The following is a 13,235-nucleotide window of genomic DNA, read 5'->3' as shown; positions in this document are numbered from 1 at the left end:
GTGGCTAATGGATGAACTACAGCACTTAATTTGAGCATTGGTTTAATGTTAACAAAGAAAACTGAATCTCTGTGTGATTTGCATCCTTGTAAGGCAGAAAACATTGTTATGATTTAAAGCAAAAGTTGAAGATGCATTGGTTTTAAAGAAAAAATTGCAGTTTGATTTACTGCCTCCCTAATCGACATATTAAAAACATGTTATCTTTACTGTGGAATTTTAGTAATCTACTTGCAATGGAATTCACTGTAGTGATGCCCGTCTACTGAAATCAGGTAAACTTCAGAGCCAGTTGTTTTCATTAAAGAAGGAAAAGTGGGAGCTATCTTTAGCTGTAATGAACTCAATTAGGAGAAACATTACAGAGTACAACATGGCTAGAAAAGGGAGAACAAAAAGCATTTCTAATAAGGGTTTATTAAGGCTTAATAAGAGAAAAAAGAAAACATGGCAGTGTTGCTCGACTTGAAACAGTATCCTGCACATATCACACCAAGAGTAAAAAAGGCTTTCTTGAAAGAGGTTTAAAACAGAATAATAGACAGAAGATATGACTAAAAGCATTCCTTATTAATCCAAAATACATAGAAGGCAAAATGGAAAACATATGTGGAAGAAAATCTTTGTGTATAGAAGGTCTATACGAAACATCTGGCACACATTTCAGTAACAAGAACATTCAGCTTGATGAAAGCATGAAAAAAGAAAAAGAAACAGAAGGAGTCCTGCAAGTAATTCTCTTTGGTTTAAATAATTCAATTGATGAACATTTATTTGATGACTCACTAATTAAACTGTGGTTCTTTTAGCACAATTTTTCATTCACTAAAGGGACTGGGTAGCTAAATGTAAATTTAACTCACTAAAATAAACACTGCAAAACAGGAGCCAGCTTCAAATCTTAGTAATGACAGAACCTGATCCAAACTTTGGGAATTGCATTTTACCTTTTATGTTTAATGCATGGAAAAACACAAACAGTAATATTTCATAGTTAGCTAGAGGCAATTAGGGGGGGAAAAGGAGCCTTTTCACAATTTAATCTAATAAAAATCTCCTGGATTCAGTTACAAAATCTGACTGTCTGGATGAATGCGTTTACATTAAAATAGCATGTTTTTATATATTTTGATAGTGAAAAAATGTTTTGAATAGAATTTCTTATACCACCCTTTAATCTTTTCACTTAGGGTTGGATCTTCAAAAGTTATTCCTTTTTTGCCTTCATTATTTCGCTGATCATATGTTTATATGCTAAATTTTGGGAAAGGGGTATGAAAACCTAAATACTTATCACCCATAAAGGGATTTATGAAACCTGAAACTGATGATGGGAGCAGTTTTTATGTTTATTTACCATGTTTGAAAGATGAGTTCAAAATTCCATCCATGAGTCTCTGCAGTCATTATTGCCAGAAAGGAGGCACTGGTTTAATTAATATATTTGGACTGTCAGAAAAAACAACAGTAGAATACTAATGGGAAAACGTGTCTGCCCAGGACAGATTACTGAAGACAAACAATCTTTATGCATTTTAACCAAAACAAAAACTGCACTTGAAATGTTTGCATGTTTATACAAAATACAGAGGCAGTGGAAAATGCACTTATTCATCTGTCCATGTTCCTCTGTGCAAAGAAAGCATAGTTGTGTTGTATTAAATTATCATGTACCGGTACCTAGCTTGATTTGCAATAATTTTGCTCAAATGGGTGTCATGAGCAGTACAAGCAGGTAAATGCAACTCCTAAGAACCTACATATCTGACCATGCCTCCTTCCTGGACTGTTGGTCAGATGGGAGACAGATAGTCACAGCTTTTTCTGCACTGAAAAAAAATTATGCAACCGTTTTTGGCATTTACTTAATCATATTTAGTAGACTTTAACACTATTGTTTGATGTAAGCAGGGTAGGACATAAAATAAATTGTGTTAAAGTAACTAAATATGATTAACTAAATGCCAAAAATGGTTGCATTATTTTTTTCAATGTGGTTTTTTTGATTGATATTTAAACTTTTAGCTTTAAATATTTTAATTTGTATTATATGTCATCAACATACTTAGAGTTCACAATTTATATTCATTATTATTGCTGTTTTTTTTTTTTTTACTTTCTATAATTAAAATCTTTACTACCACCAATGCCATGACATAAAAAGTGTAAGACCTAACAGAAAACTATAAAGTGTGATTCACACTTTATAGTTAAAAACAGAGTTCCCAGGGAAAACCACTCTTTGCAAACTTTTTTAGGATTAAATAAGCAGCAATAAAGAGTTGAGCAAAAATTACAATCCGAAGTTTACTTTTTTCTAAGAAAATGTTTCTATTTTTTTTTAATTACTTATAAAGAATAAATAAATCAGTACTAATATAACAAACTGTTTTCAATATTACAAACTACATAGCCACAGATTCCCAGCCTGAGCAATCTGCATCAATATCAGAGGCCCAGAGTGGATGGGGACTCTGGGCCCGTCTCCTACTCACAGTCTGAACAATCTGCATCTTTTTTAGAATTATAAAATGGGGACCAATGATAAGCGTTTTGTGAAAAAGCACTAACTTTGTGACAGAAACTGTAGAAGGTAGCAACATCTTTTCTCTTAAACATTTATATACATGTCGTTATAGTCCATATTTAAACATTCTAATTAAATGGTTCAGGAATAAAAAAAATTAAAAAACTTGTTATTCTCACTTGTCTCGTAATATGTGAAACTCAAACTGATGCATGCATCCTTTTTTTTTCTTTTTAAGGAAAAGGATCTGGAGCTAAAAGTTGAAGAAAAGGAGCAAACAACCCAGAGAAATCAGTCAGCAGTCACATGATAGATTGGGCTAAAAAAATTGAATCAACATTAGGTTTTTCTCGATTGAATATACCAGCCAGACCAAAGCAGTCAATAAATTTGAGCAGGAGGAATGTCCCTCTGCTTACAAAGCCTTCAACAATTGCGAAAGTTTCATATCTTATTGGGTAAATAGAACACCTAAGTCAAAGCAGAAATTTGTCAGTGGTCACCATTTGTGTTTCTGTTATATAATGGCATCTGGAAGGTCCAAAGCTAACGAGATTCAGGACAGCAGATGCAAAGTCATACTTAAGTCTTCATTGACTTAATAACGAACATTGCTGCGTATTCATACCCTTCCAAAATTTTGTGTAAGCGATAACAACATATGCTTGTTAATAAATGTCTAATTTATAAAGTAATACTTCACTAACATCTATTCTATATAACAATTATTTATGAATGAAGATGTGATTTAGAACAAGAATGCCATACAGGATATTTAAATCCTCAATAATATCCAAATTGAATGTATAAAATGGTTAAATGCTGCTAAATGTTTGAAACAGAGATTGTATTTAAAGTAGATGCTTTAAAACTACAAAAAAAACTTTTTTTTTTATGTTTGCACTAGTGATATAAAAAAGGTTCGCCCATTATCTATAATCAACACATTAACTACTCTTCTTTAAAATCTATAAAATTACACATTAATATTTAATTTGGTCATTTTTTCCCCGAATATTTCTTCTCTGAACCCTAAAGGCAGAAAAATTCAACACAATGCTAGAGCATATAGTGACATGTCTAAATACTTTTTAAAAATGCAGCTTTTTTGATTTTCCTTTGTGTTGTGCAAGAACATATGTATATACTAATGTGTAGTTTTGTATCCCCTCCTCTTTAGTTATGTCCTGTAAGCTGTTAAATTTCTTGTTTGAATTGTACTTTTGATTAATCATAAATTAATTGGAAAAAAGGTCCAGTGCATGTGCTAAAAGATGGTTCTCAGGAGTAATTTCCCAAAAATGCATATTTTACCATAATCTATATGTGTGAATACAAAACAAATACTTGTTGCTGTTTTCTCAATAGTAAGTTTGCGTTAACAGTGACAGGTGTCACCATTTTACCAATGTACTGACTAACCTGTGCTGTCCCAGTTCACCTATTTCTGCATGCTTGTAACCTGCACTCTCAAACTTTTATGTGCACTTTGACAAAATACACCCTTGCTATTTGGCTGCAGTGCAAGTATTGTGACCAGATCCAGATCTACAGTGAGAAGACTAATAGAAGGGGAAAGCAAATGCTGCATCCCCCATGTAGTCCTACAGCTCCCTCTGCTGGGGAACAGCTCTAAACATCAGGGAAGGTTATCAGTGTCAGAATGCCAGCCAATAAATTGTTTGAATTCAGTAGATCTAACTGGAGGAGTTCAAAAAGTTTATGCTTTTTAAAACAGAGAGCGATAATAATTTTATTAAAGGACCAAAAATATATTACCCAAAAATATACTGGAAACAGCAATATTACTGGTAAACATATTGACTTAACACAGGGAATTGAATTGAGCTGTCCTCATGTGGGAATACACAAAGCAATAATTGAATTACTATCGATCAATTGATTGATAGATTGATAGAAAATCAAATAGATCTAATTATCATGGAAATGTTAAATGGGTGTTCCATGTTATAAAAATAAACATTTCGTCCCAAGATCTAATGCATAGAGGTCAGACCATCTCCAAATCTGCTGCTCTTGCTTATGGATCTGCAGTACCACAGACACTGGTGGACAGTTTCCAGCGTTGTTCCTCATATAAACTGTGTCCTGCATTAGTGAGTCCCTGCTTCTGCCATTCCATCATCAACATACAGCCACAGAAATGCTCCAAATTAGGGAGTGTGCAATTCCTTCCAAATTCCTAGTTGTGTGAAACAAAAGGTAACAGATCGTTAAGTTAAAGAATTGCATATCAACTAACATGTGTATGATACTATACATGATTTACATAGCATTTATATGCTTCTTATTTCTAATTCAGTACATTACCACTTGCAATACAGCCAATTATAGAAACCGCCATTAACAGCATGTGACTGAACCACTACTGTAAAATATGTTGGTCATGAATGATGAGGCTACTTATCTCTATGGCTGAGTGTAGCAACCCTACAGAAGAATCTTTACACTCATGTGTCAACGTCCTTTTTCTTTCTGTTATTCATTACCATAGAAGAGGGTTGGAAAATAAACAGTCTGGTAAAAACAGAGCTCTACTTGTTAGCATCACTGTTTCCTTACTTCAAGCCTTGAATAGCAACCACACTTTTGCAAATAAGGTTGACATGTTTATTTATCTACAGCAAGGGTGGGCACTTCCGGTGCCTGGGGGCTGGTATCCTGTAATTTTTAGATCCATCCTTGGTCCAACACACCTTGATCAAACGGATGAGTTGCTTCCTCAGTATACAGGCAGTTCTACCAGAGTCCTCTCAAACATCTCTTGATTCAGGTGTGTTGAACCAAAGGCACATCTAAATGTTGCAGGATACGGCCCTCAGGAACTGGAATTGCCCACCCCACATCTACAGCTTCATCCTGCTCTGAGGAAAGGCTTATATCCGCTGTTAGAACCAGCAGAATGCAACTTAATATGCTACATAAAACCCATAGAGGCTAACTTTTTGCCCCTAATTGCATCACTGAGGCCTGATGACACAGCTCAACCCCACCCGAATCTCACAGCTGAAATCCGTTATTTTGCTTTTTTGGTGAAATCTGAACAGCTGCTGTAGTTTGGTGAAGGCATCTCACTCCATTGTAACAAGTTGCTGCTAAGTTAGGTGCATTGTTTTCTTTTTTAGGCCTTGCTCTGTACAAACCTTGGAAAGAGTGAGTCCTATTAAGTCTAGAGTGTAAACACTTAGACCTGCCCACTTGCTAATAAATGCCTTTCAAAGTCACTTAAATAATTTTTTCTTCTATACTCTGATCCTGTGATGAATGATATAAAGAGCCCTGTGTTTGGATTGGTAACCAGCAGTATTAACAAGCAATAAGAGGTATTCCGAAAAATCGGTTTGTGAGTAAAAATTTCAAACGTGCTTCATGTAGCAGGAATAGAAGATTCAAATATTGTTCAATATGTTTAAGCACGGGCATATCAGCTGGAATTATTTGCGTAACATATTCCTAAAATAACATTAAATATATATAATGTGTTTAAAATTGACTGATCTAAAAAAAAAAATAGCATCACATTGTGAAAAATGTTTTTTAATGACAGCTGTTTTTTCTTTCTTAACCCTTTACAGGTGTAGTATATCAGAGATAAGCCTCACCGTTTATTTTATTTAGTGTAAGAAGTACACAACAACAGGGCTAGTTAGTTTTTTGGTACAATTGCCTAAAATTGAATCTAGCCATTCAGTAAAGTCACTTATGTGGCAGTGAACTTCTTTTTAGTGAAAAAGTAAAAAAAACTTAAAAGGCCAAGTTAAAGATGAAAGTGCCTGTATTACTATTAATGTTCTTAAAACCTTTTCATAACATAAGGACCCAAATTTGGGCCCTCAGCATTGCCCCAATATGGTTTTTAGACCTGTAACATATTCTCTGGGGTCTTGCCTTTATTTTGATACCAAAACAATTAAAATAAACTCTGTAGTTCTTGAGAAATATTCAATTCATTTTGGGCATGTTATTTTCAAGCATATTTCTCGAAAACAGGCCTAGTGTCCAAGAGGTTAAGTTATGTTGTTACTAAGAAGATGGGTTTCCATCATTGTTTTTTCATGTATTTATTATAGTAGCCCTTTTTTTAACAAATCAGGACAAGTGATTATTTTACCATCAAAATATATGTTTTAAATGTTACAAAGGTAGTTGTTAAATGTTACAAAGGACTTGTCTTGCTTCCAATAATACTCTTAGCTTGATTTATTTTTAAAGCATTTAACTGAGACATATAAAGGTTTAATTTGATTAAAGTTGAATAACGAACAATCTTCACCTTATAGAGAGACAAGCAGAAGCAGAGGAGCATTTATTGTGCATTATGACTTGTAAATAGTGTATAACAAACATTTCACATCACTCAGATGGAAAACCTGTTTATAAGTTTACAATGTTTAACTTCAGTAATAGTGACTTATTCAGGCAGGAAAAAAGGAATGATAAAATTATTTGTTCAAAAAAAACTCCTAATTAAATGTGTAGCTATAGATTATAAAGTAGGGGAAACAAATTAATCCAAAAAATGTGTAATGTACAAAATGCAAAGTAATGTAACAAAACAAACAAACCCTCTGCAACTGAAAACCTATTTCTACATCCAGACTGACTTTAACTGGTCCCAGATCTGCTTTGGAGGAAGACAAAGAACGCTTTACAATTAACAAATGGAGTGTTTCAAAAGTTTCTCATTTTAAAACTTGATACCTGTACTTTTTTTTTTTCTAGCTATGACATATTTGGAAATGGAAAGTCTTTATGCATGATGGGATACACATAAGGAAAGGGGAAAAGGAAGTAGTAAGGAAAATAAGGGGGGAAAAATGGCAAATTCAATAATAAGTCCTTTCAGTGCTTCAAAATATTTCCTTACACTTAAAACAGCAAATTAAATGTGATTATAGCCTCCTGAGATCCAAAAGAAAAAAAGGTTTTGCCATTTAAATTTTTTTAAGTATTGAACCCAAGGAAATCTATGGAAAACTTTCTTAAATGCTATTTAGGTTTAAGTGGTTCAAGTATTTAAGAATGTGTTTTATATTTTAAATTCAAAGTATTTAAATTATCTGAATTCTTAAAATAATCCATTTATAAAAGTTTCATTCTAATCCTGCTGTTCTAGATGCCCTGTGTCTGAGCAACCTGAAGTCAAATTTGATGCCATATGTTGAATTATCTGCTCTTATTTCCCAGGTACTGGGCTGACCTGTACTCAGTCCAGGTTTTAGAAGGAAAAATGTCATGCCCGACACTGTAAATGGTTTATTTCAGTGAGACTTTACATTAGCTAAAAGCTGATCATGCAGTCTCACAAACTAGTCTCTTTTTTTTTTTTTATTATACTTTGCTATGATGATGGGTAATGAAACTCTCTTTTTAATGACCATCTTTTGCTTTTGTCCTGAGGTTTACTCTATGGACACTGGAGGCCATCAGAACCGCCACATGTTCAGCCACTGCAAATATTCATTATGGTCTAATGATATGATTCTGGATTTATAAAGGCAACATCTGAGGGTTTTCAGACAACTGTTAAGATGTGCCTCTACCTTCCTGTTGCCTTTTTTTTTTCATTATTTCTAATGAAAGCTTTTGTTACCAGAAAGCTATTTGTTTTGCTTCAAACACTCAGATAAGGTTTGTAAACCCATCAGCTACACATCCATTTTCCATTTACAGATGCCAATGTCAGTAAGTTATACAGTCCTAGAATACACATTTTTATAGAATGGCTTCTCAGGCTTTTTACTTAGTTGCAGAGCAGACTGCTTAAAAGCTGTTGCCTTCTTCTGCCTCATTTTATGTATGATCTATGTCTCAGTAAAACCGTTGCTGCATCATACCTGAAGAAAAATGGTTCAAAATAATCACTAGGAACTCGTCCTCTACGACACACTGGATAAAACTTGCTTTGAGAGGATTAAAACTTTGTGAATTTCCTAAATTCTACTTCAGATATTCACATTAACAGGGAAATGTCATTATCAACAGACGACAATTAAAATGTTACATGATTTAAACAAAATGTTAATGAGGGGATTTCCATCATCCTGGAAATATGGGCAGCATATTTCAAGATTTAATGGCTGCAACAAAGGCCCGATGCCAAACCGCCTCCTAAGCACTACCCCTTAACTATCAAGAGTCACTCATAATGAAGTCTCACTCGCAGCTTTGGAGGGTACCTTGATAGAAGGTGGGGAGAAAATGAAACCAGTATTTTCTTTGTCAACACTGTGACACCCCATGTGCATGCCAGTAGCTACTGTTGACATGACATCAAACATTTGCTCCCTTCATAAAAATACATTTATGCTGTCAAATAAAACTCTTTCAAAGAGGACCTTCCCTTTAGGGATTAATGACATCTTTTTGCTTTTTCCTAACTTGTGATTTTCTGTCAGTATGACGAAAATGCAAAAAAACCAGTGGATCTTAAAGAGGGTTAGTGCTTAGGGGCTGGTTTAGGATTGGGCCACAGAGAGCTCGTATGGAGCTTGCTTGAAGATCTAAAAATCAATGCCCTCCACAGAGGACAAAAAAAATAAAAACATGTGGGTCTCAGGAGGATAGATATGAGACTGCAAGAACCTACAGCATGTTTATGTTATTTCATGGACAGGAAAATGAATACTTAAACACATAATGACCATAGACTTGTAAACGTTGCACATCATGAAAAGACAAAAAAAAAAAAAGAAAAAACACAAATCCCTGCTATGACTAATTTCAGATCTGTTCATCAGAAGATGCCGCTTGGCAGCTCCTTGTTAAACATGCCATCAAAGTCCAGCTCCCTGCTCATCAGTTCGTCCTCCACACTCTCCAGGGCCCACTGGTGGTCAGTCAGCTCCAGGGCCTCCCACTCTGCCTACAATCGAATAAAAATAAAACACATTAAAAAACAGCCATTTCTCATTAAAGGATCTCATTATCATGGCAGTATGCTGCATACTTTGAAAGCTTTATTTGTATCAGCAGGCATGGCCATGGCAGCACCACTCATTTGCTCCTGCATGATTCTTGATTGGTCGGCACCTGGAGGGAATTCAGTGGCAGGGGGGAATGACGAATAATGGCTTGGTATGCGAAAGGTAATGATGCACCATCAACTACACTTACCGTTATCTTGACCCAATATCAATGAGTACATGCTTCTCAGTCCAAAGACATTTAGGAAATACCATGAGGCTGAGCTCACCCTGAAAAGGAAAAGAAAAATAGGAAAGGACACAGTCACAAGATCACACAATTCTTCAAATGTGTTTTCTATTTATATCAGAGAGAATGTTGCAGTAAAAGTTTGGATATCTTGTTTTATTTCTTTACCAGGAGGCATCTAGTGAGAGGAGCTCTATTCCTTGCTGCAACATGGGCTTAAATCTCAGGGTGAGAGGAAAGGGAACCTTTGCTGCAAAAAGAAAACAACCATTAGATTAAAACTTAATTAGCCTTTAATTAGCCTTTGAAATATTAACTTATTAGCACAGAAGTCAATATGTTAGCTTTGAACAGAAACACTATTACTTGTTACAAATCCTGAAAAGGTCCAGTTGATCCAGCCGCCGATGAGGATCATGGGAAGCACGTTGGTCACGTTACCTTTCATCATGTCTGTAAGCATGCTGGGGTCTGTGAAAACACAGGAGAATTAGTCTATTCCAACACTAATAAAAAATGTTAAAACCAATACTCCACATCCAAACTCTTCTACACTTAGTCTGTAGAAGAGTTTAATCCACGTTTTAACTTTGGCTTTAAGCAAAATTCAATTTCCAATCAAAACAGAAAATAACACTGATTAGGTTTTAGAGAAAGGGAGGCTAATAGAAACTAAAACTTGGAAAAACACTATTTAAGGCCAAACATCCCTTTTTCAATATTTATCAATCTTAATACCCTTTAATATAGTTTAAGAAAGCCGATATGAGCATTTCACCACAAAATACTTTCTTTATAAGATGCACACAAAACCTTCATTTCACATCAGTCTATTAGCATTCCTTTTTTATAGTTTTAGTTTGATAACTTTAATAAAACAACAAATCAAAAGAGATTTTTTGCTAATAAAGGCAATCAAATAATGTCACCACATCATAACTATTACATTTTTTTTACTTAGATTCAAAACCAAAATTTGCACAAAATCATGACAACACCCCGCTACCCAGGTGCATTGATTAACGGGTGTACCTGTCATGGGAGACGGTGGAACAACCTTCCTTTTGGTCTTCTTAAAAAATCCATCCTCTTGATTGTTAAAGTAAAATTTCCTCATCAAAAACGACTAAAACAAAGAGAGGCCGTTAGTAAAACTGATTTTAACACAACAGACATGCTAAAGAACAGCAAAGTGTTTAACATAAAACCAGTTTTTTATTTTATTTACATTTTTCCATTTTTAATAGCAAACTAGTAGCAATTTTCTTCCAAAAATTCAATTCCAGCTGAAAAAAAAACCATCAAATCAAAGTCTTTAAGATCATAACAAATGAAGTTATGATCTTAAAGACTTTGAAAAATTTATTTAAGCAGACAAAACACAAAAAATACATTCTTACTCTAAACTTGTACCTGACAAAGGGAACACCGTTATTCCGTTATTATTATTTTTGCTTTATAAAAATACAGGTCTCAGAGCCCATTAAAAGAACAGAAAGAATCCAAACACATTTTGACTCCATATAAGCAGACACTGATACAAAATTACAAGTGATAATACTTCAAGCTGACCATTTATAACGACTAAAGAAAGTGAATTATCAGGGTTTGGTATAACTTCACAGCAGTGGAAACCTAGTCATCCTATCACATAAACTCTGTTGATCAGTATGGTTTAAATACCTTTCAAGTGAGTGACATTTCAGCACGTTATCTAAAAACAGCTTTCAATGTCAATTAAAGCCCTATTTTCATGGGATTAATCTTATCTATTGACCACATGTGTTTTTTAATAATTGTGAAGATTGTTTGTGCTGTTATTTTTACAATTTGGTTAATTCAGTCAAATGAAAGACATTTTTATATTTTTGACACCAGGACAGAAGTGAAAAATTCAACACCAACACACAAACGCGGACATCTGGTTACAAGTGGTTTCCCTAATTTACAGTACCTCAGCTTAAGTAAACAAGTGTGTGCAGCAACACACAGCCATCAGCTGGTTTTATGCAGTACGCAGTGCTTTAACATCATATCCATCAGATATATGTACATTTAAATTGTAAATTTAAGCAAAAAAAAAAAAGTATATGTAGTAGGGGTAATTAATTATTTACATGGGGTCCCCATATTATCCTTAACTAATGCAAATAGAGTTTAAGTTAAAAAGACTATATAGATTATTCTGATGATCAGCCCAGAATCCAGCAAGTGTTTCTCTTTTTTATTTTTTTACTTCAGACATTTAAATAATTTAGAGCTGCACTCATAATAATGTGTTTAATAATGAAATTGAGGAAACAATCCTATATAATTATGAGAATTACTACAGATATTGTTAGGCATGTGGAATAGGCATTTCTGAAAATAAATAGAACCTGTAAAATAATTGGAATCTAGTCGTCCCAAAAAATGACTTGAGAGAATCGATTGATCACAGATTAAATTTATTTTCAGATGTCCAACAGCTGTTAACTATATATTTGTATTTACTGACATAAATAGCAGGACAATACTTTCCTTTGAGGAAAATCAAAATATTTAAACATATTTAGAAGACTTAAGACTTACCTGTTTAGGAATGTATTTTCCATTTTCTCTGAGAATTCTGCTTCGAATAAGAACCTGGCTGGATTTTTAAAACAGAAATGAATGAAATCCAGAGGAAGCTTTGTAATAATTGTGTATTCAGCCTTCTTACCTGTCTGAAACCTGCTCCAAAGTCAACTTTTTGTCACTCTGTAGAAGAATAGACACATAATGCCGAATCACACCGACAAGAAAGGTGATGAAGACAATAGGTAGAACCACCCAGAGTCTGATGTTGGAGTCTAACAGAAGCTCAGGTTCGGCCATTCTGTCTGCAGGATGACTGAAACAGGGTAGAATATACAGGCTGTCAGGGAGCGACAAAACTGACTGGTTAGCATTATGTGCTTTCTGATAACCTCTTAATTTAACCCGAAAAAAGACAATCAACCAGCATATGAACATTAGAGAGAAGCTCCATCAGACTTCGTTAAAACAGACACTTAAAACAAGCTGACAGTATGCTAACGTTAGCTAGCAGGCTACCTGCTTCCTGATGTCCGTCACGGAGGGTGGGAACCACCAAGTCGGCCTGAAGAGGCGACCCCCACTTTGAATTTCAATCCCGCAAAGCTAAAGACACAACACATCCGATGTATGATGTTATTAAATATAACAAGTACCTTTAAAAACCGGCGTTAACTGCGCTAAAAGCAGCAACTGAGGAGAAGAACCAATTTCTTCTTCTGCCGCAGCCTGTCAACGAAATACCCCGTACCAGAACTGCAGCGCCACCCGGCGGTCATGGAGGCAAAGATACCCGTGTGGCTGCTTGAGAAATCTTTATGTTATGAGGAACACATGGTCTGAGGTGTGAAAAGTTCTTTATAGGTATAGATACCCGTGCAAAGGAAATACAACAACAACAACAAAAAAAGCCAATAAAAGTAAAAGTACCAGCTGAACTCCTTTACTTAAGTAAAGGTAAAAAGCACATTGTACT

General features: G+C 34.7%; 1 protein-coding gene across 2 annotated transcripts; it reads right to left on the bottom strand.

Moving 5' to 3' along the window:
• Positions 1-7,879: 7,879 nt before the first annotated feature.
• Positions 7,880-13,017, bottom strand: emc3 (ER membrane protein complex subunit 3). Of its 2 annotated transcripts, none has more exons than XM_015388341.1 (9): positions 12,916-13,017; positions 12,405-12,575; positions 12,275-12,332; positions 10,736-10,829; positions 10,070-10,174; positions 9,872-9,953; positions 9,665-9,744; positions 9,498-9,580; positions 7,880-9,413 (listed from the first exon to the last, which is right to left on the bottom strand). In XM_015388341.1, exons 2-9 carry the CDS (start codon positions 12,557-12,559, stop codon positions 9,285-9,287), a joined length of 786 nt encoding a protein of 261 aa, XP_015243827.1. In that variant the 5' UTR covers positions 12,560-12,575; positions 12,916-13,017; the 3' UTR covers positions 7,880-9,284. The 2 variants fall into 2 exon arrangements, with proteins under 2 accessions (XP_015243827.1, XP_015243826.1); XM_015388340.1 differs by having other exon boundaries at positions 12,779-12,989.
• Between the last annotated feature and the right edge of the window lie 218 nt (positions 13,018-13,235).

This window comes from Cyprinodon variegatus, unplaced genomic scaffold, assembly GCF_000732505.1.
Source record: "Cyprinodon variegatus isolate N-32 unplaced genomic scaffold, C_variegatus-1.0 Scaffold420, whole genome shotgun sequence".
Classification (NCBI taxonomy): Eukaryota; Metazoa; Chordata; class Actinopteri; order Cyprinodontiformes; family Cyprinodontidae; genus Cyprinodon; species Cyprinodon variegatus.
The sequence above is the reverse complement of the archived record's forward strand: the minus strand, read 5'-3'. Positions and strand labels throughout refer to the sequence as shown.